Source organism: Sebastes fasciatus, chromosome 23 (assembly GCF_043250625.1).
Source record: "Sebastes fasciatus isolate fSebFas1 chromosome 23, fSebFas1.pri, whole genome shotgun sequence".
Lineage (NCBI taxonomy): Eukaryota > Metazoa > Chordata > Actinopteri > Perciformes > Sebastidae > Sebastes > Sebastes fasciatus.
The window spans coordinates 13,262,442-13,289,865 of record NC_133817.1 but is presented as its reverse complement, the minus strand read 5'-3'; the positions used below and the strand labels follow the sequence as shown (position 1 = coordinate 13,289,865).

The following is a 27,424-nucleotide window of genomic DNA, read 5'->3' as shown; positions in this document are numbered from 1 at the left end:
GCCAGTTTATGTCCACAAGCAGCTGATATAATATTAGAAGAACAAACGTCACCCAGTAGCTGCCACCCAAGTACCATTGAGCCAGGCTGTACAGAGGCCAACACTATAGTTTATCTGTCATTGCATGATTTCCAAATGTTTTATGAACGCGGAGAAATCTTTAATTTTTTTTCCACTAGTTTTCAGCATCAGAACTGCTATCACAGAAACACTAAAAGGTGTTAAAACAAGTAGTTTATGTAGACACCCCCCGAGGCTACATCTTTTTTACCGAACCACACCCGTCGCTCATTGAGCTGCCATCGATCAAACATGCCCAGACCTAACGATATAACCTGTAATAGCTTTCTTTACATCAATATAAAAGGTTTAGTCATCAACATTCTCATTTGCCTTTAGGGCATCATTGACTGACTTCAAGGACCTTAAAATGGTTTTGTTTGTAATACACTAGTAGAGACGGAGTTTGCGTGGGAATGTTAGTAAGTGGTGTTTTAGGTTGGCTTGGAAAGTGTGAGATCTAAGTGAGAGAAAAGGAAAAACACACTCTTTCTTACAGAAAAGAAGTTGTATAAATGGAGAGCAGAGATACAGTGGATATATAGAGGTGAAACAGAGCGTATAGTAAACATAGCCTCCAGCTCTTTACAGAAAACTGTGAATAGTGTTATATGTTGAGTGACAGGGTGATGAGGTCCTTACTAGCATGTTGGCACAGGCAAACAGACCTACAGAAGTTCCCATATGTTCTTCACACAGAAACTAATCAGGAGTTATGGCTTCAATATAAGCCTGGGGCATGGGCGCCGGACATAGGGGGGCCAAGGGGCCACTGGCCCCATCCCACTATCTTTTTAACATCATGAATCACCGTATTCCCGCAAGTGCCCCCATATTGCAACAAGGTAAAAAAAAAAAAAAATCATCAATTTCCATCAAACCTGTCCATGTCAAAGACTGGAGGGTGTCAGAAATGCTTTTACTCTACAAATACGCTCTCATTTTAATCTGTGCAGCAGCTGTCTTCACGGCTCCGTCTCAGCTGTGTCTCACGTAACCGCAACCTGTACTGAAGCGTTTATTTACGCTTCAAGTATTTCTTTCTTGAAGAAACACGAAGGCTTTCCTAGATATAAACAGCTTATTTTAAGGGTCTTATTTTCAGGTGATTATACATTAAAGAAAACATACTTATCCAATATTATATTCCAATTTCTACCAATATATCCCCCTAAATGTTACATTCTGTTCCTTTAAAGAATATATTTCCTCCTGATATGAAGTGCACACACTGTAGCTTCCTTAAGGAAAGATTAAGATGCTTTCTGCCCAGAGAATCACAACTGTCACCATCTAGATCACCGCATTGCCCTTTTGCTTTCGGCAATTCCTCTGAGGTTTACAGCAAAATGAAGATATCCTTGGGTCACAACTTTGACCTCCCTGTGAAACCTCTTTTCTTCTAAGCACAGGTAATAATACCTGCGATCCCCTGCTCATCTTCCCCCATTCTTTCATTCTCTCCTAGACACACACATTCAACTTTAAGCTACCTGAAATCCCACGTTTAAAGGAGTAAATTTCCTTGACCCCGCATCCACTTTGATTCATTTCTTTCTCTTCAAACTTTTGTCCCTCTCTTCTTCTTTTGTTTCTGCAGTGGGATATTAACACCTGAGAACAAAGGTGGCAGGGTAGCTTCAATGAAATTCACTCATAAAGGTATTCTACTGCCTGAGGGAGGCCAGACTTCAGTTTCAAGAGTAAAGACGTTTCCGCAAAGGCCAACCGGTAATCAGGGGTTCACACTTTAGATCTGCATACGTCCCCACAACAGCCACGTGTCACGGCCTCCTAACTCTATTACAAGGGGCCTGCTTTCCATTATCTGCCAGATACGGAAGGACGCAGACATATTTTTCTTCTCTCTCGATCAAATTTTAGCAAAATATTCCAGGTATGATCTCATCGTTTGTGTTGGACACCCGGTTTTATCCAATACTTCACTGTATGCTGTAATCCTCCTGGCCTCTGACCTCTTTCCCTGCTAGTATTTTCCTCCTCTCCTTCCTTCCTTCCATCTGCGGACTCAATTTGATCTTCTCTAAGTCTGCCAAAGATTCCTTGAACCCCAGGCGACAAAATGCACGTTAGCTAAGGTCATGATTTTGTACAAAAACCTGAAGAAGTGTAGTGTTTATCCATCCAAAAGAAGAGTCTTCTTGAGACCGAGATGGACCGTTTCGACACACTCGGGGCCACCACTTGTGTGGTCTGCCCTTTGCCTTCTGCTGGGAAAGACAGTCAAGATGAGGGACAGGATGAAACCTGCTCCTCTGCTATCTGATCCTCTTTAGTCTTGAAGAAAAAGAGCAAAAAGAGAGCAGCTGAGGAAGGTAGAGTCTTTCTTTCAAGCTAAAACTCAAAATCGAGAGTTGAATACAAATGCAAGAAGAGAAGTGCGGATTTGATCGGAGTAAACAATCTGAAAGGATGCAACATCTTCAATCACTGCAGCTGTTCATGGTTTGATTAACCTCCCTGTACCGCTTCCATTCACTAAAAAATAACTTTCATACCTGAACAACATCAAACAGATCCCTGCTGTAATATAACCACTGGTATAATATTTCAAGAACATCTTTTTGGGTCAAATATGATTAAAAATCATCTCAACTTGAGGCTGCATCGTCAATAAATGTATGACACAAACCTGAGACTGTTTACTGTATGGATATTACAGATTTATTAAAGGTATCCGAGCGGAACTAAATCTGGATTTACACAAGAATAGAGATTACTGATATAAATGCTTTATCCATGTTTCATCATTTCCATTGATGGCTGATTTAATGACTCAGAGGGAACAAGGAAGCAGATAGAGGCCGAGACTTGCCCGCCAACTGAACACATGGAGACATTGGCTAATGCAGCAGAAGTTAAACTTGTGACCTTCCTGCAACGGCGGGACACAGTCAAAACACTTAGCCACCCCAACGTCTTCCAGTCATGTCGATGAGATGAGGTCTGGTTCACTTGAGGTTAAAAAACAGACCTTACTTCACCTTTGCCCTGATTAGATCCAGATTTGGACAGTCCAATCCAAAAAACGCAATGTCCAGATTTAAAGCAACTTTGATCATTCGAGAGAAAATAAGTCTTTTTTAAGTACATTTAGCCAAGTATTCCTATAAATTACATCGACATTTATTGCGTCTATGATTTACATCCAATGCCAACCTTCAAGGCCAATGTAGGAAGTATAGTGCCCCATGGAATTTGGTGTCCCCTTGAGTTTCATCTGTTGTCACCAGCAAACCAGTTACAGTTTTCACTCTACAATGAAATATCTCAACATCTACTGGATGACTTAGCTCAAAATATGGTTCAATTCATGATTCCCAGAGGATGTATCCTAATGACTTTTCCTCTAGCGTCGCCATGAGGTTCACATTTGTGGTTTTGAGTGAAATGTCTGCACAACTATTGGATGGATTCCCATGAAATTAAGTACAGACATTCACGTCCCCCTCAGGATGAATTGTAATAACTTGTGTGATTCCCTGACATGTCATTTAGTGACAATCAGGTTTTTTTATTATTATTATTATTTGTCCAATACTTTTAATTGTGACAAAATAGCTGCAAAACCAATGACATTCCAATCAATATAAGTTGTACTTTGTGTTTAGTGCTAATTAGCAAATCACCAACTAAGATGGTGGACATGATAAACATATCTGCTAAACATTAGAATGTTAGCATTGGCATTGTTAGACTGTTAGCCTGCTCACATTAGCATTTAGCTCAAAGCACCGCCATGACACAAGTACAGCCTCACAGAGCCGCTGGCATGGCTGAAGACTCTTAAGGCCTTTGCACACTAAGTCCGTATTTTTCGTATACGTTTTTTTTTTAATCTGTCAAACGATAAAAAATGTTACGGACAGAAACCTTGCACACTGAGTCCGACAACGTGAGGTCGTATTAATGTGCAACAATTTTGTATGAAAAATACGGACTTGGTGCGAAAAGGCCTTTAATCTGTCATTCTTACCAAAAAAGGCATTGCAGCGTGTAGCGTAGGGTTGGAACGGTGTAGGAGCGTCACTTAAATGGCCCATTTGATTTGGTTGGCCCATTGATCGCCAGTTACTTGATTGGCCACCGCAGTGTGACGTCAGGTTGCGTTTCTCCAACAGTTGATTCAGCCTCAACTTTTTGCCGCAGGCCGCTGCATGTTTTCTGTTTTTCAGCATCCCCTGCGGTCCCCACAGCCGCAGCCGAAACGCACTACCCACATTCAAATGAATGGGAGGACTGGGGTTTTCACCTGATTCAGTGTGAATGCAGCCTTAGTTTTATTAACCATCACAATGATCTTTCCCTAACCTTAACCATATGGTAGTTGCCATGTGAATGGTCCAAATAGCGACGTTCTTTTCTGGCGATAGGGTTGGGGGGAAAAAAGACTACAAGGACTAAGAATGGGAGCCTTCTACCTCCCACATAGTCCCTCAAAGTGCCTCCTCCTCTGTTTTGGGCCAATAGACCCAATACTCCATTAAGGCAACCTAAACAAGCCTAATCAAGATTTGGGGAATGGGGTCAAAACGGAGACGGAGGTTTACTGGGAGGTGGTGCCAATCTGAATAGATTAGACAAAAGTGTGTGTGTGTGTGGTGTTTTTGTTTTTTCCTGGGGGTAGTCGGTAGAGAGGCTGAATGAAGATGAATGACAGAGAGAGTGTGAAAGAGGGAGAAAGAGAGTTTGTGTGCTGCGTTCTCTGCTAAGCTCCACACAGGACCTATCATTACCAGATGTCACAGTGAGGGTGGCTGCCAGCCGAATCACTGCTTATTGCTTTAAACTCTGCCTCTTTCTCTTCTTCTCCTTCCTTCTTTCTTCTTTTCCCTCTCCCTGTCTCCTCTCTCTCTCTCTCTTTCCCTTTTTTTCTCTTCCTTTCCCTTCTCCATTTCCAGCTGTTTTTGGAGCACGCAGCGAGAACGGGGGAAGTTCTCCACCAATTGTTTCGGTCCTGAGAGGAGCTCGGCGGTCGGACCCTCCCTCCTTCTATCTCTCTCCCCTCTCTCTCCTCTGTCTCTCTTCCTCTCTCTCTCCTCCCCTTGTTGTGACAGAGCACACCTGCTTGATCTTGGCTGCACGCGCTCCGAGTCCAATTACCCCATAGGCCCTCGCAGCCACTTCACAGTCTCATCCCCCCCACTCGACTGGATTTTTGGGAGTCAAGCTCATCTCGCGCACTTCTACGCTCTTTGCCTTGCTTCTTCTGAGAACAGGTAAGTTAATCCTTTTACTCAAAGAGAGCAGAAAAATCTGGGTAATAATGGATGAAGTGAGGAGTTAGATTTCACTGTGGACTCAATTTTAAAGAGAGAATGGTTTGGTTTTCGCTGGACGTCAACTTTTTGCATGACAAAATCCATCAAAGTCACATTCTTTGCTGACGATGTAATTTTATAAAGTTAAGATTTCTGCTTGTGTTTTATTGCAGTTGCATTCGTTAAACTGGATTTGACTATGTTTGATTCACTCCTTCATACACTCATGTATGCTGTGTATATTCCGGATGTGTTGCCAGGTCTTGTTCCCACAGCTCTCTTGGCTTTGTGATGAGAGACCTTTAATCAGTCCAATCTGCATAGAGCTCAGTGAAAAGAGCAGCGGCTAGGGAAGGGGGTGTGGTAGTGCAGTTGATGCTGGTACCTCACTCCTCTGCCAAAAAAACGTATTCTCCAGGCCTGTCGTTAATCTCCAAGGTATCCACTAACGCTGATGTTTTCAGTACTTTCTCAGTTTACAATTTCAGCTTGCAGTTTTGTTTTAATTTGTTGCTTTTTGTGACACTTGTTTGTTGATTGTTTGGATGTAACCCATATGGAAGTGCATTCATCAAGCTAGTTTTTTGTGTGTTGGTTTTATACATGGCAGATTTGTAATGCTTACATAGAAGACAAGGGTTTGAATGAGGGGAAGGCAGAAAATTTAGATTTCCTACTTAAGTTGTTTGCTTCAACATTGCTAACATCAGTGGAAAATGCTTTTATGTCATTAATTTGTTCCTTTCTCTCTTTGTTTAGCTTTCTTTCATTCTCTCTTTCTTTCCCTGGGGCGTTTGGGCAATCGACAAACAAATGAGAGGGAGGGAAAAAAAGCAGAAACAACAATGGGGATTTCTTTGTGTTCAGCCCATTATTGCTTGTCAAGGCTTCTATTTGGAAAAAGTTGTTTCTGCTGCTTCTCACACTTTCCGTTTCAGCAGTTCATTGGAGACCGTTTTAACCCCAATCTCTTATCTGTCTGCTTTCGTGGCCCTGTTTCTTCTCAACCTTCTCTGTGGCGTTTGCTGCTGTGTTTTCACAGGAGCGGAACAGGACCCAAATTGCTAGGGGCAACTTAAAGTGAGAGGCTTTGAAGAGGAGATGAAAAAAAAAAAAGCTGTACCTGGCAACGCACGGTGCCATTAATCCCGTAATGGTACGGCTTCCTCTATCAAAGAGAGGTCTGAAGGCTTCCCGGCAAGCCACCACACAACTCCCAGCTAACTCATTACATCCTTTTTGCCAGCAGGGAAAAAACCTAATAAGGCTCAGCTGGTCTGGAGTGAAACTGAAGGGAAAAAGTGAGACAAATACAATAGAATGAAAAGTGGGACTTAGAATTGAATAGAGGCTAAAAGAGGCATAAACACAGTACTAAAGTACACTCAAGTACTTCAGCAGTTTGGAGTTGAGCTGAGCAGATGTTTAACATTTGAACCAGAAATGAGTGAACGAAAGGTTAGCAGGAGACGAGGCCCAGATTTGCACTCAGGGATTGCATTTTTTCCATCTGGACTTCAACTCTCTGGGTCAAAAAAAGAGCAAAAGAACAATGGAATTGAATGAAGGCTTATTTCCCCCCCTTTTGCTCACTGGAATACCAGAAAGTTCCACATGTCAGTCTCTCTGGCCAAAGTTTTTTAAGGGTCAGACAGAGAAAGAAAATACCATAAGCTATGGCAGAGAATCCAGGGGAAGGAAGGAAAAGAGCAACAAAAAGGGAGGAGGAGATGGAAAGAGAAGAAAGGGAGAGAAGGTTGGGCAGTTTGTCCACGTCTGTGCAGTGCAGACTGTTGATAATGGGACTGAGGTTGATGGCAGGCCGACAGCTCTTCTCATGGAACAGCTGAAATGTGGTTGAACCACTCGCTGGCTTTTCTCATGCCATGATGGCTCCACACAACAGGCTTTCAATGATCTTTCAATAATAGTTATAGTTCTGATGCTTTGTCCTTTTTTTTCCCGCATAAAGACATTATATTGATTGTTTTGGTGAAAAGAGTGTCTAGGGCATTCTTGAAGCCAAAAAATGTCCCATGCAAACAAACATGGGAACATGGACGGCTATTTTACAGACGAGAATGAGTTGGCCCAACTCCTGTTACAACAACGTCTTGGCTCTGAAATTATTTGTTGGCCGCGTCTTTGCATAGTTTCAGATACACGTTCTCCCTCACAAAATCCCCTGATATATCAGAAATTTGTTGACGATAAATACCACTGACTCCTCACACCACCCCAAAGGAACAGCTTGTAAAATCACTCACGTTGTTTTTCCATTTTTTGCATTATTATCGATCATGCTAACTGCGTGGGAGGGGAATTCCCATTTCATTTGCTGATGGGTTGAAAGGGCCACACGTGTTTTAAACGTCCTGTGGCCTTGTAAATACCTTCCAGTGATTCATTGCTGACAGACGCTCTGCAGACGCAGGCCTGTGGAGATTTAGAAGGAGGGGTGGAGGTGTAGCGGACAGGGGTGGAGTACGGTATGGTAGCTGGTGTCTGCTTTATATTGTTTGCTTCATTGCAACATGGTTTGATTTGCTAAAATCACAACGACATGGTGCCGAACGTTAAAGTTTTTTCTTTCACGAGTTAAAGATTTATGGTAATCATTCTGCGGGTATCTCATTGATTTCCTAAGCTCGAGAGTTTCACTGAAAGGCAGTGACAAAAGAGGAGAAAGTGACAAAGCGAAAGAGGAGTAAAATGACTTTACTCCCTCATGCGAGCTCTGCTTCCTGTCTGGGAATCATTAGTAATGCTGGGGCCAGACTTGGGGGAGATCGGAGGGAGGGAGGGAAGAGAGAGGGATGAGACAAAAGAGGGACACAGGAGAATTGACAAGGATGCCGCCGCCGCCGCCGCCACAGGAAATGTCAACCTCCGCCCCTTTTTTTTTTCGGTAGAACACTGGATGATGAATCGCAGGTTTCAGAGGCACGAGAGAAGGAGATAGAGATGGACCATTTACCACATGTCCTTTTCTGGGATGGTTTTAAATCTTTTGAAAATACTTGCTGAACTTTCTCACAGCTGCTTCTGCTTCTTTACTTTTTGATACATATTTTCTATATGCACCATATGTGCAGGCATCTGCTGACTATTTAAAGTCCTTTGAGACTCTTTGGAAGCCCCTGAACCATCACTTCAGTTGTTTTTTATTTCCTGGTTCACCAATGATTGAAGTTCAGAGTGAAAATACTGACATTACAGAGTAGCATAAGAACTTTCTTCACTTAAATCGTGTTTCACAAAAGTCACTTTTTCAGAATTTGGTCAAAAATAAATGGCTAAATTCATCCAATGCATTCTTTTGCATGTTTTTTTTTTTGTATTAAAGTCCATTCGTTGGGAACTAGTGTGGTCCAATTCCTGCCACATTTGCACTGATTAGTGTCAGTCCAGTTCTTGTGAATAAAGCCTGTCCCATTTTCATCTTGTGAGCTGGCATACAGCCGCACCACGATGTGAAGCTGCCCCATATCATCCCATATCATTTCATAATGACACGTTATGAAAAGAACTGTGGAGAGAAGAGCTTATAATGGTACAATTGGTATAACCAAATATTAAAATCCCTGTTATAAAAGGTAGTAAGTTATAAAACAAGTGGAGATACAAACAAAAATCCTGCAAAAAGATAACAAAGTTTCATCGAGGCTGCTGGATAACATCTCCAAATAAGGACGTGGTCATTTTTTATTGGCATATTTATCTGTAAGTGGATCGTTGTGTTGGGATGTGGCATGTGAAATGTGGTCATGTGTCTCCCGCTTTGGACGTTGTACAGCTGTCTCCATGTTGTTGTAGCGAGGAAGAGCCGATGGAACAACAGGAACCACGATGGAAATTAAGATGTTTTCTGAGCTGCCAGCAGGGCATTAAATTACACATTTTGTAACATAAAAGTTTGACTTCCAGCTGGATGTAAGCACTAAGATTCCCCTGTGAACGTGAAAATGATAAGGGGAATACCGTTTCATCCCATGACAGAAATCTTCTTTGAGGGGATTAAAAAGGCTGATACCGGCGAGATGCAGAGTTTGCATGGTCAAGTCATGTTCCAGCATGCTTCTGTTGGCAGCCCTCTGGGTTTAACACACACACACACACGTGTGTTTTAGGAGCCTGTGTCTTATGTTCAGTAGATTCTTCAGGTGTCTATGGAGGTGGGGGCATCTCCTTTGAGCAGGCCACCCTGCAGGGCCGGTGGACACATCTGAGCACACTGCTGGTAATGAAAGAACCAACGCCTGGGGCACAGCAGGCTGTCTCATGCATAGAAGCTCAACCCAGCTGGGAGAAAAACCTTGAATTTCAGCTTTTTTAAGAAAAAAAGATTGCATTTGACCATAATTCCTTGTTCTGTGCTTTGAATTTAGAGTGACATTCATGTTCACAGACAGGCCTTGGTCGAACGTGTACCCGTTATTTCACCACACAATAAATCTCTGCAATGTACAGCCTTCTATCTCCAAATCCCAAATCATATTAATACCACTTATAGTTTATTCTGCAGCTGGGGTTACAAATTGCTAATGTCCCCAGTAATAATCCCTGAAAATCTCTTATGTTCCTTTTTCCTGGTTTGGTTTCAAATTCTTGTTCTTAGTCTCATCATTAACAACTCCTGGGCCTGATTATGACTCACAGAGTAGCACTAATTCTTGTCATTGCAGTAATGCTGCACCCATTTCATATGCCCAGAGAGCTTAGTTTCTTCTTTCACTCTCCTTCTGCCTGTCTGGGTCACATTAAAAGCTGCTGAAGCCTTTATGGACAAAAGGTTGATGGATTGATGGCAGCAGGGACATATGGAGATCCATCTGAAATCCTGCACATGTGCATGTATATGTGTTTATGTGCTTGCGGCCGTGGGTCAAAGCGGGGAGATAAGGTTCAGTAATCGGCAGTGAAACCACTGTTATTTTGTGTGCATCGCTGTTCCTTTCAAGCAGAGCTGGTACACTTCGGCTTTGAAGATAAATCTGAATGTTCCAGCTTGCAAGATGTGCCAGATGTGCAGTAGTTCACGACACCAGTACCTCCTAAACTGACTCTCAAATACTTTCCAGTATTGACAATTAACGAGACAAACCAATCTGGCGCCCGAGCAGGATAAAACAAACCATCAAAAAGCATCTACGAGCACTTTTTGACCCAAGAGTGCTTTGCACCCCTAAATCCAAAACCGACGGCTGCTGCCAAGTCTGCAGACGAGGTTTTCGTTGGATTGAGCTTTCCGCTGCTCTTAGATAAGAGAGCCTGACATGGCCAAGATTACTAAGTCTGTTGAGGACTGGAACAACGTGTACTCTGGATCTACTGTATGTTCAGACTCTTTGTCTCAACGCCACCCAGTACACTACATGTTTCCAGCGTGAGACAAAAATGGCAGGTTTTGCATGGAAAACTGCATCCACACATAAAACATTGCGTGACACAATTCCAGTGCCGACTTATGAAATCACCCTCTTGAAGGTTTTTCAGGTTTTTTCCGCTTCGTAGCAACAGAACAAGAGTCAAAAAGAAACTTTAAGAGGCAGCAGAGCGATCTCATCCAACACGATTTCCCCTGTGAATGGAAGTGATTTCAAGCTCGGTCATACTGTATGCAAGCACTGTAACCACTGGCCTGGAGCTGTACAGTGTGTCAAAGTGGTGGCTGTTTTGTGGACAGGGACTATAATTACTGCTTGTGTTGAGAGTCCCTCTGAGCCGTGATCCAGTGACCTGACGCAACCCTCGCTAACCTGGATTTACACTGCATCAGCACATCTCTTTCTCCTGCTTTCTCAAAGACATACACTGTTGAACACCTCTGAATTTATTACCTTTACTCACACATACAGTTTGTACACATATAAAAGGTGCACATACAACTTGTGCTCTTGCTTTAATACACTTTATTCACACCTAAAACATGCAAATAAACACTCAAATGACAGAAATTAAGCAAATACACAGCATAGAAGCACCATACAGACCATATAAACCAGCCCAGAGTCACTTTCGGCTCCGGCCAACTGATGGTTTTGGGTCAGTTTCATCATCCTGGTCATGATGTTCGGGTCAAGGTCCGTTGCGGACCAGTTACTCCCCAAATCATTTGTTAGCAGCTGCGGCTCAAATTCGCCCTTCAATTATTGTGGCACCGAGAGGGAAGAACCAACTTTTGGCAATACGTATGGCAAGCAGATTGCTGGTTCTTTTAGGCTCTTATGTGTGTGTGTGTGTTTGTTTGTGTTGGTACGTAAAAGGTCAGGGAGTTTTGTGTATCTCCACACTGAGTTTGAGAGAGTGTGTGGATGTGTCAACTGGTTTGTGGTTGAGTTTAGAAATAGAAGACAGCATAAAGGAAGCAGGATTCTCCCAGTGGCTCCACCAGTATAGAAGATGCATGATCCTTAAAAGGACTCTAATTAATGTCAAACAAGTGATCAGTGGCAAGCCATGAGATTTCCCATGATGCATCCTTTTGAAAATGACAAAGAAACAACATTGACTGCTGCATAAGCAAATTACATAGTCACTGTTTAATCTTATAGTATAGTTGGTAGAAAGATTGTAGCAGTTTCCATTTTTCCTTTTCTGATGTAATACTTCAAAATGTGCATAACAATATGGGAATAGAAACTTTTCACATCAAAATAGGTTAATTGAGTGTGTTAAAACTACAAGTTAGACAGCGAAAAAGCAATTATAGCAAAACTAAATGGTTGAAATAGATAGCTAAAAGTAGCCTAATGGACATAGTTAGAAAAGAAAGCTAAAAATTTATAAATGGTAACTAAAATTAGGGATGCACCAATATCAGATATCGGGGCGAAAAATAGCTGGATCAGATATTGGTGACAATGGGGCCTATGGGGCTATTCAATTCACTTCTATGTTTCTACACTATATACATTATAAACTGAACTTTTAATTCCTGTTTAAGTTTTGACCAATTTGTTGCTGCATTAAAACACTTGAATTGTAGTTCCTGTTAATTTTGAAAACATTTTACCATGTTGCTGGTGTACGATTATAAATAACAATTTATATATATTTAAAGTTATATTTTGTTTTACAAAGTTAGGAAAGCCATGTTTAAGTCAAGCCTGATGTTGCCTTAACGTAAAAGAATGATCCCAGTCACTTCCGCACAGTGAGGCATACAGCTTATTAATTAAACACTGGTATCGGATCGTAACTCGGTATCGGGACTGAAAAAGTCGGATTGGTGCATCTCTAACTAAAATGAATGGATAAATAGTTAGAATGCGGTAATGTTAGATATCTAAAAGCAATGGACAAATGGTTCATACCTAAAATGGATCAACAGTTGAAATAGTGAGCTAAAAGTCATGATAAATTGATGGAACATCCAGCTTCTGCCGCTTCAAGTGGCAATAATGCAAACTGACCGAAATGTTGACAATCGTACATTTTCAATCGTATAAAAACTGTATAACAATGTTCTCTTTTATATAATTAATAGTGTTTAATTCCAGTTTAACATCTTGCAAACCACTGTGTTATAGTAGATGTTGCATAGCCGAAATTATTCCAACCCAACTTTTGGTCTTTTTTGGCCTTAGTAATCATTTGGTACCCTGAAGGCCTGTCACTTCTGACAAAGTACTATTGTCATTTTCTCATTTTGGTTTGCGCTAACCCCTGCTCCATCACCTTTCACCTCCTGTCTAAAACCAACCAGTTAAATAGCTTATTTGACCAACCTCACTAAATTGTTACACCCAAGTGTTTAACCTTGTCGCCCTCCGCCTCTCACCTTTTGACCTTTACTCCTCTGAACTCCACTCAAATGTCTCTCTGTCAGTGCGCGCTTCTCTCTGCCCAATGGAAATTTCCCTTCACAGTGAATGAGAAACAAACCGAGTATGGTAGTTTCAACACTAATCATAGACGGACTATTTTGAAAGTGTATCCACCCAAACCTTTGAACTGTGTCCTCTCGTCTTCGTCCTCCAGGCTCCCTGCTAGCAGCACCATGAGGTCAGTCTGTCTCTCTCTGCTCCTGGTCACGGCCTGCTGGGCTCTGCCCTTCCGCCAGTCCGGCTTCCTAGACTTCATGATGGAAGACGAGGCGGGATCGGGTAACGGTGAAGAACCTATACTAACCAGCCGTCAGCCTGAGGGACCCAAGTGCCCCTTCAGATGCCAGTGCCACCTGCGAGTGATCCAGTGCTCTGACCTCGGTAAGAAACCTCCCACTGATGGTATAATTCCACATATTGTACTGATGCTACATGTAGCCCCTAAAGTTAATCAGTGTGACTTTATTTAAATTATAGATCAGACGAAATGTAACAAGCTTCCTGTTCACGTCCATTTTCTTCGTCCGATTTCAAACAAATGAACTCTCTTAATTAAACGGATGAGACGAGATGAGGTCAGATGGGTGTCTGCAGTAGTTTAACTCTACTTTTATTGTGCTCAGTGACATTTTTTAAGAGCAGGAAAAAAAGTCCCTGACTTTACAAACCGTCTCCACCGTCCAACCAAACCCACATGTTCATTCCAGGGTTATGTTACGCATTATTGTGAAGTCCTCCAGAGAACATGACTCCGATGTTGACACCTTAAATGCTCACAGATGTGAGTGTTATTTTACTTCCTGTAACAAATACATTATTCGCCCTTTCTGGACAAACTGTTTTTGAAAAGTGGAGATTAAATCTTAGATTGGTCATCGGTAACCTCAATTTTAACAAGCTTGTTTCTCAATGTAAAGCTGACTCACTGCACAGTCACAACAATTTACCCGATTAGTCATTTGGAGCCGATCCACTCTGTTTGTTTAACCTGATGTATAGCATATACAACAGCTTGAGTCATCTCACAAACTTTTCCGTAGAAAAGTCCCCGACCTCGTTTATTCTTGTAAATTACATAAAAGTGCTTGTGGTATAGTAAGCTTAAGAGAGGGCCAGGGTTGAGACGCTGAAATGAAATGGGGTTAACAGATTCAGAATATAGTTTAAGCCAGTGAACAACCTCTGGGTCTGAAAAGCAAAGCCAATGTGGAAGTGCCTTAAACTTGCATTCTTTCTAACAGCCAGCAGGGGGCGACTCCTCTGGTTGCAAAAAGAAGTCTGATTGTATAGAAGTCTATGAGAAAATGACCCTACTTCTCACTTGATTTATTACTTCAGTAAACATTGTAAACATGAGTTCATGGTCTCAATCGCTAGTTTCAAGTCTTCTTCAATACAACGTGATGTTCATTTAGTAAGTTATGGTCCCATTTAGAGTCAAATAGAGCATAAAGTAGGGGATGTTTTAGGGCGTATCACGGCGTTGTCCGGTCTGGGTGTTGTCCGTGTTTTCCTCTTACAACTTTAACCCTTTCACAGTGTGTTTTCAGTTCATTAAAGTTAGTTATACTCTTTTTGGTCATCTAAAAATGCCTTATTCAGCGTTCGGTTGTACTTGGCTCCACCCTATCGTGTCACTTCTGGTTGCAAAAAAAACAACATGCCGACGACCAAATACCAAGATGGCTACGGCCAAAACGCCGAACTCAAGGCTTCAAACGGCAGTCCACAAACCATGACGTCACGGTGACTACGTCCACTTCTTATATATATAGTCAATGGTATAAGCAAAGCATGCAGACAGACAGGCAGGTGACTCAACACTCAGAGTGACAGACAGTTGGAGAGAGTGATGTTCAGGAAAAAGACCAGTTCCATTACATCAGTCCTCCAGCCGGGGCCCCAGTCAGCAACAGCGCTTCCCCCAGAGACGCAGCTTCGTGGCTGGATTCTCACTGTTGGCCTCGCGCCCCCATCTGTTCCCCAGACCTGCTGGCCTACACGCAAACGCACACACACGTTCAGACACACACATAGGATTAAAACTTATATATATTTGGACACACACACACAGGCCCGGGCAAGACAGAAGAGTCTGCTCACCATCCCAAAGCTTTCACTTTTGTAGATGTGGATTTTTCTGCAGCTGGCTGGATGACAGCTAAAACATTCAGGGGAGAAAAATTTAGCCTCGGGTTCAAACGAGTTTGCCAACTCTGTTAGAAAGAGGTTTTGCAGATCCATAGACTGGCACAACCTGTGTATTGTTCTTGGTTACAAGTATTAAGATTCACCTAAGGGCACAATCAGCATCTCCTATGATTAAACATGTATCTTCTATAAACAAATCCTATGAGGCAATCGGGCCTTTCATGATGCAGCCAGATCAACTTGTCTTGCCCGGTCAAAGCGCCAGACAAGGAGAGGCTGTTACATAAACACTGTCATTAATGCTTGGAAGGGTTCAAAATGTCCAGCGCAGTCCAAAGCAATCATACGTTTGACATTCCAATCACTTTGCTTTAAAACGGAGTGATTAATAGTGACTTTAATCGTAAGGGTGAGACTAAGTCGCTGTTTTTCTTGTTCATTTCCACAGCATCAGCTGAAAAGTGAGATGCTGACCGAAACATGACATTCAAATAATGTATTTGCACGAGTCAGTTCATGTTATTGTCATTATCGCACTGATTTTGATTACAGCACTTATCATTTTGGTTCATATGAACACCAAAAGATGTTCCTTTGTACAAGACTTTCTCTCTTTAGTAACAGTATAAAGGGATTATTTTGACCAGGCCGGTTTTATTTTCAGCATTTTTATTTTAAATATGCAGGAATTATCTTAAAAAATGGCTAAAACAGCAGCAGCTAATAAAGACTGTTGTCAGGCTATTAAATAGGTGTCATCAGTCCTTTGATGTGGGTCAATAGGGGCCTACTACACCTAATAGTAGGTTTTATCATCTATTCACACGGTAAATCACGGAAAGAAAGTATAAAAGAACATGACAGCAAGTGAGGCGCTGTAGTATAGACAGCTTAAAGCTCCAAATGGGGTCGAAGTCGGGGACAATGAATGGGACCGGCCATCGCCATGTTGAGAGCCGTGTGGAGCCAATAGATATGCTCTGAATTTCAAATTTAGCACCATCAAAATTAATTTGAAACATTTTTCTTTTTTCTCTTATGTTAAGATACTCTGGTGTAGCCTACAAACAACAGCTCATTTACATTTCTCTACCATTTGTCTCCTCATTTTCTGTTACAGGAAGCATTTGTTTGTCACAAGATAATTTAGTTTAATGTAAATTGTTGTGAAGTGTCTTCTTGCGGCAGAAAATACAACAAATACACCAAAACCTGGGTGAAAAATTGATTTTAAGGCATATTTCTTTTAAACAAATCTGGGTGGTCCTCTGCAAAAATCTGTAAAAACTGAACTAATTACCTTTAAGCTTCTTAGTGATGCTACACAAACTAACAGGCCCATTTTTAAGTGTTTAAATACTGGAATGTCCTTTTTAAAATAATTTTTCTAGCCATTGCATTTTCATTAAATTGGGGTAAAAATTGCAGCAGCAAAGGCTGAGATAGTCTGACTTTTAGAGAATAACAATAAAAAAGAATGTGAGGTAAATAGTGTGGTGGTGCAATGATGGTGGTGACCACAAACAGCTGTGATGGTTTGTGGCTCATCCACTGCCGAGTTGGAAAAAGCTGAGAGAAAAAGCAAACCTAGCTGGAAGAAATGTTTGTGTGAGCCGAACAGCAGTCGTCACATGCTTTTAGGACAAAATGTGTGCAGACGCACGTATGTGGACTGGAGATGCGCAATGTAAGCTTCTTTGTTAAACAGTTTATTCTACGCCTCTTCCTCTGAAATGTAAACTGCCCATTATGAATCTCAGTGTATTTTTTGGGTTACCACGGATGCAGAGGAGCATACACCATGACTTCCAGCTGTCTTCGCTCAGTCCGCTCTACCAAAACAGTCTTTAAAGTACAGATGCCATTTTCTGTGTCACATTAGCCATGACGTGCCACGATAAAAGTCCAAGCTAAACGATTCAGCGTGAGCTCAGTGTCCAGGTATGCAGTCGCTTACTTACCCCAAAGGAAATTTGTTTTAAGGTCCATTTCCACCATGTGTGCCTCGGAGCACATCAAACTGTTATTTGGTCCCGTTGGAATGTCACTATAAACCCATTCTGCTCTACGTTCCTCTCATTGAGGCTTTATGTAGCGTGCTACATTGACACAGCACACTTTGTTATTTAAGAGATTCGCTACTGTAAAATCTGTTGTTTTCGGCACAGTTTTCAGAAGGTTAAAGCCCCTGAAAACTAGTTTTTTAAATCTATTTCTCCACAGCATTAAATATTCATAACTAAATAAGTAATAATCAAAGTTAAAGTTCAGAAAAAAAACATCCTTAGTTACTATTTGATCAGATTTGACTGACAGTGCCAGCAGCATAAACAAACAACTGTCATCACATTTTGACTTGCTGAACTCTGATTGTTGCACAGAAATATGTGACATCATCTTTTTCCAACTGCCCACTTTAATGTGATGACAAAAACACAACATCTCTCTATTGGCAGAAATGGAATATAAAAAAAACGTGTTTTCTTTAGTGTATAATCACCTGAAGATAAGAATCGTGTTTTTGTTACCTTAGAATGAGACGTTTATAACTACATAGGGAGCGGTTCCTCTTCACGCTGTCCAACTATGTTGCTCCATCATGTTTCCACAGTAGCCCAGAATGGACAAACCAAACACTGGCTCTAGTTAGGGCCACTTGCATTTTTGCGTCAGCCACCATAGGCACCCGGGAGAATCTAATCTGCACCTTTTAAAGTAAGAAACTTGATAAGAAACTATATTTTAAGGGCCATTAACATACAACAGACCTGATTTCCAGGACTATAGGTCCTCAGAATGCAGTTTAAACTCTACAACTGATAGAAACAGACCATCAACCACTCTAACCATGCTCATGGAGACGAGTAGGTAACCAGTTTGTATCCATTTCCTGTTGAGGTCAGAGTGTGGTTAACCTGTCGTCACCAGAACCAGGGCTCATTCTGATGGATTTATTGCATCTGCGTGCTTCTAACCCACATGCCCTACATGTGTTTAAACAATGTCTAAATGTAAAAAATTCCCCATCAGGTCTGAAGACGGTTCCTGGGGACATCCCAGACGACACCACCCTGCTGGACCTGCAGAACAACAAGATCACTGAGATCAAGGAGAACGACTTCAAGAACCTCAAGGGACTGCATGTAAGAGACGTGTTTCACTCCCATCTGCAGAGCTTCATGTATTATTCCTGATGTTATGCAATGTGTTATGTAACCGGAACACTGACTGCAACCCTTCTTGAATATGAACCTTGGTGATCTCCATGGGGAAACATCTTGTTTTTAGAATGATTCATGAATGATCAGGTTCATGGTTCGTTCCTCCTCTCGTTTCTTAGTAACTAATCACAGTTTTGTACCATATTGTAAAATGAGCAATTAGTCATTCTAACAACATGGACCCTTCTTCACATCCCATCCCATAACTCTCTTTATCCTCCTCCATATATCCTCCGCTCCCCCAGTTACCAGGTGCATGGAAACTATTCACCCGAAGGCCTTGCACCCTCATGCCTTCAAACTCCCGGAGCTTATTTGCTTGTAATAAATACCTCCGTCTGACGGCCAGTGTTAATGCAACTAGCCTCCCAAGGGAGTGGACCACATACCTCACATCGTCTCGTGTCTGCTTTACATGAGGAATGAGAGTCCTATGAAAATGTGTTAGTGATAACTCCAGAGTGGACTTGAACTCGGCCCTCACAGGCACCTGGTTTTAACAGCTGCTAAACTCAAATATGTCTTGTTTGTGTCAAATCTCATCTGGAAAGTACAGATGTTTAATTGTCCCAATGGTGCATTTGTAGCAGGAAATGTCTAAGAGTGGAAGGGAAAAAAAGCCACTAGGGTATAAAGTTTTGAAAAAAGTTCAAATTCCATAATAATAGAAATTTAAACACAGATGTGAATAAAAAATAGACAGAAAAACAGCTTTAAAAATGCCACTGAATTGGTTTCTACCTCCCCAAAGTGTTGAGGAGATAGTGGTAAAAGATCTACTCCAACCATGCAGCCAGAATAAGCATCTCATCTCCCTGGTGGTCTTCCTCATAGGCTCTGATCCTGGTGAACAACAAAATCACCACCATCCACGCCAAGGCCCTGAGCCCTCTGACCAAGCTGCAGCGTCTCTACCTGTCTAAGAACATGCTGAAGGACATGCCCGCCAACATGCCCAAGAGCCTGCAGGAGCTGCGCATCCACGAGAACGAGATCACCAAGATCAAGAAGACCTCCTTCCAGGGGTTGTCCCACGTCATTGTCATGGGTACGGAAATAAGATTGTTTTCTGATTTATAAATGCAGATATTTATTTGGATAGCGAGCAGTATCAAGAGGTGTGAGATATATTTTTCAGCAGTACAGGTCACATCACCAGAGGTACTGTATGTCTGTGATTTTGTGGATGGCTATACAGTTCAGCAGGAGTGATACAAATATTTACCCGAAATGTTTAAAGAGGACCTTTTTAGGTGCATACTTGTATTTGGGGTTTCAACTAGAACATGTTTACATGCTTTAATGTTCAGAAAACGCTTTATTTTTCTCATACGGGCTGTGCTGCAGCATCTCTTTTCACCCTCTGTATGAAACGCTCTGTTTGAGCTCCTGGCCCCGCCCTCTCAAAGCCCAGTCTGCTCTGATTGGTCAGCTGGCCCACTCTGTTGTGATTGGTCAACCAAAACCAAACTCTTCAGACTCCGCTCCAGCTCCTCTCTAACTGGCTTTGTTTGAGGGCGTGCCAAACTAGCCGCTAGGCAGGTATTATGTAAATGTGTTACTTGGTGACATCACCACGTTACGGAAGAAAAGGTGGGACTTCAAGCGAGACGTTTCAGGCAGTTCAGGAGCAGTGTTTCTGTGAGGGAGAGTAACTCCCTTTGGCGTGGACTTTGGTCTTTGTAACTTTGCCGACCTTTTACGTGCACAAAAACCGATATAACACACTAAAAGAAAGGGAAAAAGCATAATAGGTCCTCTTTAAATTTAATTTTTCCACAGTCCGTGCCGAGTTTTCCAGTAATTTAATGAAAAACAAGAAACTCTTTTAGCCTCAATTCAATGTTGATCAAAGTGCTGCAGAAATAAGTTGAAGATTATTTGAGAATGTATTGAAATATACAGTACACCCACATATATTCAGTGGTGCTTCAAATTTTCCAAGGCAAACAATGGACCCACTCGAATGATGAAATTAAGTGTTTTGCAAACAGACAACCTGCCTCAGGTCACACTGGTATCCTTCAACAGCTGTGGAGGATGAAAACAGTCATTTTATCCAGCGCTTTTATTTATTGTTCAAGTGGGTACTTGCGTGGGACTGGTAAATTTGATTGATTTTGTTTTGGAAAGAAAGAAACCTGAGGGAAAGTTTCTTTTTCGTGGCATTTCACTGTTGAGACAAGATTTACACGTCACAGTCTGGAAGTGATGAGGCTGCTACAGCCTGCTAATGCATGATCACACAGCGTGTGGTTGGTTGTGTAAGATTATTTCTCCTTTATCCTCCTTCCGCTCCTTTTCCCCCACAACTCATCTCTAACTTCCTGTGTCGTTCTGACATGCTCAACTTAAGCTCAAAAGTGTGGATTCAATCATTCGAAATGCAACGATAAGAGAATTAGGATCTGTGACAAATCCGGGAATCTGGCGTGGAGAAAGGCTGCTTTGCAAACACAAGCTATTCTCTTGCCCAAGACTTTGTTTACTGATGACTCAGCTCTATGTTCCCGTAACACAACAGGACAGAAATTAACTTCATAGACGTGATCCGTTACTGCTGTTCTCCCCCTCTCTCTTCTTTCTATCTGTGCTCACAATTGTTTTTTTTAAATTCATTTTCTTTCAGAGCTCGGGTCCAACCCTCTGAAGAGCGCAGGAATCGAGGCCAGTGCTTTTGCTGACCTGAAACGCGTCTCTTACATTCGCATTGCAGACACGGGGATCACAGAGATCCCCAAAGGTAAAGATCTCATATCTTATTTCCACAAATAATTTGACTTAATCCAAATTTTATCCAGTCAGGGTCAGCCAAAAACAACTATCCTCTATCAAAAGAATGCATGCTTGGATTTCAGTGTCCTGCAAAACAATGGGCTCAACGTGACAAAAATGCACAAACTGTACTTCATGGTAATTCAAAACTAGTTCAGGGTGGGAACATAGTAAAATTATACATCTTTTTCTATATAAAAATGGCTTCATAATGTCATAAGCTTGGTGAGGTAGATGTTACTTCAGTTATTGCTTTGTTAATGGTTGTTAACCATTGTGTTGTGGGTTGCCAGGTCTGCCCAACTCTCTCTCTGAGCTCCACCTGGATGGAAACAAGATCTCCAAGATCTCGGCCGGCAGCCTCAAGGGACTGAAGACCCTGGCCAAGTAATAACAATTATCATTCTCTCTTTCCATTAACTCATATTAATCTTATAATTTCTTTAAAACTTGGATTTAAAGCAAAGTTGAACAGCAGCCACTGTGGCCACAAATGGCAACTTCTATGCCATTGTGCACTGAGTTTCCCTTAAATTCCCAATATTCATGTCTCCTTGTGATGTACAGTACACTCTGTTAGCTCCTTGTTTTACTGTATAACCATTTAAATGTTTAGATTATGGTGTTATTTCAACTTCAATATGTCAGTCACAGAAGTTTACCATAAGCTACTACATAGAGAAAATCTCCTGAGTGTATTGAATTTAGCAAGGTGTGATTTATTAGGTTATTTATGTGGTAACACATTCTCACTCCCCACTCGCCCAACCGCTGTTTGGTCAGTGCCTCTATGCTTCAAACTTTGATGCTCCAGTTACCCCTCTTAACATCAGTTTTAGATGTGTCACAGCCCATTTCGACCAAATCTGGAGATGGAGTGCGTCTCAATGCTTTCTATTCATTTCCAATGGAGAGTAGGAGAAGCATTCGTGCACTGCATGGTGGGAGTGTTACGGCCAGATTGCACTGCGTTCGCCAGTCTGTATTTGCATAAAATTGAAAAATCTCAACTTTGAGCCTGTCCAGTTTGGGTTTATAACAAAATTACTTGGTTAGGCCTAGCAAAAGATTTTGGTTTGGTTTAGTATAAGCATGTTTGGTACGTAAAATGATTGCGTTTGTTACGTAACTGGCAAAGGATGGTAAAATAAGTCAACGTTGACTTGATTTCACACGGGGCAAAAACAGCGGCCTCCAAGGTGAAAGTCCTGTGGTTGTTTGACACATCCAACCTTCCCTCTTAGCTGCCCTATGGAGACTTTCTCGTTCTTTATACTACATCAATTGCTCTGACCGTCTAATAATGACGCAGACGGGTTTGCAAGCCCGCTGCGTCCCATACGGCTGCTAAAGGGAGCCTTGGTGCATCAGTATCAGGCGCCAAGGGGCACTGACCAAGTGTCTGTATTTGACGAGTTGCGAGTGAGAACGGGTTGTGTGAATTCAACTTTTTCAATGAGTTCAGCTTTTTACTTGTAAGAGGAAGATTGCCTTATTCCATCTTTCAAAAGTTACAGTCTCCCCTTTGGAAACATTTCTTATTCTGTTTAGTTTCTCATGCCGTCTCATGCTTTCATTCTCTGGGTTTTACATGTATTAGCTTCACTCTGGTATTACGGTTTACGGGATTTACTGAAGAACAAAACTCGAGACCTAAACAGTAGTTTTTAGATAATCAAAATAACTGGTTTGCTCATAAAATGGGGATAGACTGTGTTTATAAGATTACTGCTCAGATTGTGCCATACCGAACTAGAACAAAGAGGGCTTTGATGCATCACGAGTAGAGTATGTCAGAGAGGATATGAGCAAAGGCTGGGTTTTTATTTTCCATTTGCTCATAATTAAGAAATAGACTGGGAAAGTAATGGCCTCAATGAGGTATCCTCATTTCCTCAGCTTATTTTTTTTTTGTACACTAATGATAATTTAGGCAGCTGGAGACAAACATTGATGTCCACCATATCTTTTTCTCAACTCATGCAATTTGTACTTTTGTGTTCCTTGCTCTGCTACACATTTTGCACATTTCCATGTCTCATCTACTTGCTGTTTTTTCCTGCAGGCTTGGTCTGAGTTACAATGAAATAAGCGTTGTGGATAATGGCACCCTGGCTAACGTCCCCCACCTGCGAGAGCTGCACCTCGACAACAACGCTCTGACCAGTGTTCCCGCTGGCCTGTCCGAGCACAAGTACATCCAGGTACATACTGCTTTCATTAACATTCATTGTTATTAATCCAGGTTTGAATCCCCGCATGATCACAGGAACTGGGGGGAATTGTTATTGCAACCATTTAGTTCCAGCAAATTAACTCTGCTTGAGCATTATTGTTATGTTTCTCATTTTCTTATGGTGTGATCACACACGGCTCATTTTCTCTGATCCAAACTGTACTGGAAAAGTTGACATTGCTGCATTTTTGCATTTAGTTTGCTTAGGTTCGCACTGCCCGATTACAAGTCAACCATGGCTTCCATAACAAAAGTCACATGGATTCATTTAGCTTGTTTATGGAGTAGAGTGCTGGTAGCCCGTCATGCTATAATGTTACAGCTTTTAGCAGCAGGGGGGAGTGTAAACAGACCTGATTGAAGGCCCTTTAACTGCACTTTGGCCTCAGTTTATTTCATCGTTTCATTGGGCTTCTTAAGGCTAAGTGACTGCTGCGTCTATCCCATCCCCATAAAACCTTCTTTGAGGTAATTCCCTGCAGTTGGTTGGGATAATATATATATATTCACCCCTAATGAACCGCAGCACATTACACCTGTCAACCATATTTTTGCTGTTATTTTGTGAACACCCACGTTTTAATGGCATTGTTCTCAGCAGCCACAACAAACCAAACCATGGGAAGAAAAGAGTCGGAGAAATGGCTCCTAACAAGCTGATGTGCACAGTCTGGGACACTGCAGTATATTTAGTAACAGGATATACCAAAACACACAGGGTTTAAATCAGGCGACAACCCCAAAAGTGAAGCCAATGCCTTAAACTTGCATTCTCTCTAATAGCCAGCAGGGGGCGACTCCTCTGGTTGCAAAAAGAAGTCAGATTGTATAGAAGTCTACGAGAAAATTACCCTACTCCTCACTTGATTTATTACCTCAGTAAACATTGTAAACATGAGTTTATGGTCTCAATCGCTAGTTTCAAGTTTTCTTCAATACAGCATGATGTTCATTTAGTAAATTATGGTCCCATTTAGAGTCCATAACGCAGGGTAGGCTTTAGGGCATGGCTACGTTGTGATTGACAGGTCCACAAACCAATGGGTGACTACGTCCACCTCTTATATACAGTCTATTTTTGTTTAAAAATGAATGTGGGGAAATTTGAATAAAGCAACCAACACTTTCAAATGTGGGATGTTTTATATGAAATCAAAAGAATGCAAAATTCAATGTGAACTTGAAACTATAACATCACAATAACAATAGGTCAAGCTAAGAGACTACAACAATGCTGCTCAGTAGGGTTTTTATTGTAGGAACTACATACCCAGAGGGACTTAATGAGGTGCTTTTTTCACATTTTATGATATCTTTTAGCTCTTTGTTTTGTGTCCTATATGCATGTTCCGTTGTATAAGATGGCAATTGTACTTCACTATAACTTTTCTCCACGTATAGATTGGTGTTTTTGGACCTGGCTTTGCAATCTGTAATTAGCATTATATTGTCTGAGTTTGTGGCACTTGCCTTCTTTTGTTGTTATTCCTAGGATCCTTCTCGTTCCCCTCAGTGCTGCATGATGAGGGCTTCTGTTCTCAGTTGTTTTTAGCCACTCTTATGTGCATACATGCTTTTAATGTGCATGTAAAGCTGTGCTTGTTCTCAAGTGACAAGCACCATCAACTTATTTTGGAGTGTGACCATGTAGGGAAGTCCTTTTCCCACCGTCCAACATCCTGAAGAGAAAAGAATACAATTTAGCTTCCTTGAGCTATTATCATTTATTTTGTGACTCATAATTATCTTCTTTATCAGCTTTATTTTGAAAAAAAGTAAATCATTGCCTCAGAGACCAAACATTGTCATTATTTAAATCCCGTGTCTCTAGGTGGTCTACCTCCACGCCAACAAGATTGCCGCTGTGGGAACAGAGGACTTCTGTCCTCCCGGCCTCAACCACAAGAAGGCCATGTACTCTGGCATCAGCCTGTTCAGCAACCCCGTCCCTTACTGGGAAGTCCAACCCATCACCTTCCGCTGCGTCTTCGACCGCTCCGCCATCCAGCTCGGCAACTACAGGAAGAAGTAGAGCGGTCCCACCCCCTACCCCAGGCCCGCGCGCCTCTGCAAGGAAGTGTGTGTGTTTGTAAATGAGTGTGTGAAAGTTTTCTAAGTGTGCGTGTTTTGACCGCAACCCCACAACACTGACCCCTCCCACCCTCCCCCCCCCGCCCGCCACCTACACTGCCTCCCCACAAATAATCCACATTTCAAAAACGTTAGTGGACATGGACCTCGAACATATCATCTTTCATTATTTAGCTTCAAGGTTACAGCAGCACACATGGCTTACAGCAAACACCAGCATACCACGGTGATGCTCTCACACACGGCACATCATTCATATAGAAGCAGTTAAGCAAGCATTAACATTACAAATATGTCTTCACATACATGCTGTAACATTCATTCAGTGGAAACAAAATCAGAGGTGATCCCTAACCAAAAAGATTTGAAATTTTCTCTACCTTTTAGCCATTGTATTGAATGAATTATACGAAAGCTGACCTGTAGAGCAGGCAGCAGAGGGGTTAACTTGTGTTTTACAATACCTTTTAACAACCGGTATACTAGAATGTACTAGATATTACCTGTGTACTAGGACTAGCATTCAGAGTGTAACATTACCACGCTGCACTCCTTGAAACAACTCAGAGTTTCTATTTGTATTGTACTCAATTCAAGTAGAGATAAAAAGCAACCGTGACTTCTATCACATTGTGATTTCTTGTGCTTACTTCAGTGTTGATTTTTAGTTCTGGGTGTTTTTTCTTCATTACATTTCCTCTCCTAGTGTATGTTGTTCCATTACAAAAAAAAAAGAAAAAAAAGGTGAAAATAGCTTATAAAAAATGTAGAATAAACCATATATGTTTTAAACAGAAGCCATTCCCAAAGATTTATATGCATGCTCTTATTTTTTTTGTTTCCTTTTCAACTTGAACCTGGTGCTTTCTGGAATCTGTATGTATTTCCCTGCCCTTTATTTCTTTTTTTAAGAAAAATCAGATGGTGTATGTGGACTCGCATGCCCACTGCAGCCATGTTGGTGTGAATGTTGTATGTATAGACGCTGTATATAAATGCTGTATAAAAACCTCTCTTTTGCTTAAAGGCACAAGCACTTACCATAGCTCAGACTTAATATATCAGCAACAAAAAGGTGTTCCTCTTTTTTTTTTCTCTCCGGAGCAGGGGCTCCAGCTAAGGTGTCCTGAACGAAATAAAAATACTAATGGAAAAAGTTTTTTGATGGATGTAATGACCAGAACTTGCATTAAATATTGAATAATGTGAATGGAGATTTGTGCTCCCGGTCACTGGATGGCGCTGCGATAGCGACAGCTCAGAGGGCAGCAGCTTCCTGGCGAACAAGGTCAAGAGGAGGCACAGGTACTGAGAAACAGGTGAGACACCTTGATAATAAAACACACACATTAGGTGACAAAGACTTGAAATGTCCAATGAGGTCGCCACGGTTGACTCAAAGATATTCAAATGTTTCGAAAGTTAGCTATTTTTATGAGATATTCGTAATGTTTTAGTTATGATAAAGGACTTCTCAAAGGAAAGAAATGCGCCCAGACAGCCACACAGTAGATTTTTTCCACATGTCAACAGATGTTTCATAAGGTGTCTGCCCAGCTGAAGAGAAGCTGAAGTTTTTTTAAATGAAAATGCACTCAAAAAGGAAATCTGGCTTTAAATATGTTTCGGCCTCATGGGCACTTTAACAGCTGTCATTATCACTTTTTATCGGGCACTTTCTTTTAATAAACTGCTTTCTTGTCATCTGGTAACAATAAGTCACATTATAAATGTTACAAAACACCATCAAGACTGTCCCGTTAAAGAGTAAATATGGTC

General features: G+C 41.6%; 1 protein-coding gene across 2 annotated transcripts; it reads left to right on the top strand.

The window, feature by feature from the left end:
* The first annotated feature begins 5,000 nt into the window (after positions 1–5,000).
* Positions 5,001–26,801, top strand: dcn (decorin). 2 transcript variants are annotated; one of them, XM_074626183.1, is made up of 8 exons: positions 5,001–5,300; positions 13,326–13,552; positions 18,353–18,465; positions 19,378–19,591; positions 21,173–21,286; positions 21,612–21,705; positions 23,384–23,522; positions 25,386–26,801. In XM_074626183.1, the coding sequence occupies exons 2-8, from the start codon at positions 13,345–13,347 to the stop codon at positions 25,584–25,586; spliced, it is 1,083 nt and encodes a 360-aa protein (XP_074482284.1). In that variant the 5' UTR covers positions 5,001–5,300; positions 13,326–13,344; the 3' UTR covers positions 25,587–26,801. The 2 variants fall into 2 exon arrangements, with proteins under 2 accessions (XP_074482284.1, XP_074482285.1); XM_074626184.1 differs by lacking the exon at positions 5,001–5,300 and adding an exon at positions 5,758–5,780.
* Positions 26,802–27,424: the final 623 nt, after the last annotated feature.

Excerpts from the sequence above, each read along its gene's own strand:
- dcn (XM_074626183.1), top strand. The coding sequence starts at position 13,345 with ATGAGGTCAGTCTGTCTCTCTCTGCTCCTGGTCACGGCCTGCTGGGCT. Across the intron at positions 13,553-18,352 it reads GATCCAGTGCTCTGACCTCG|GTCTGAAGACGGTTCCTGGG; the intron begins GTAAGAAACCTC and ends ATTCCCCATCAG. Across the intron at positions 21,706-23,383 it reads GGACTGAAGACCCTGGCCAA|GCTTGGTCTGAGTTACAATG; the intron begins GTAATAACAATT and ends TTTTTCCTGCAG.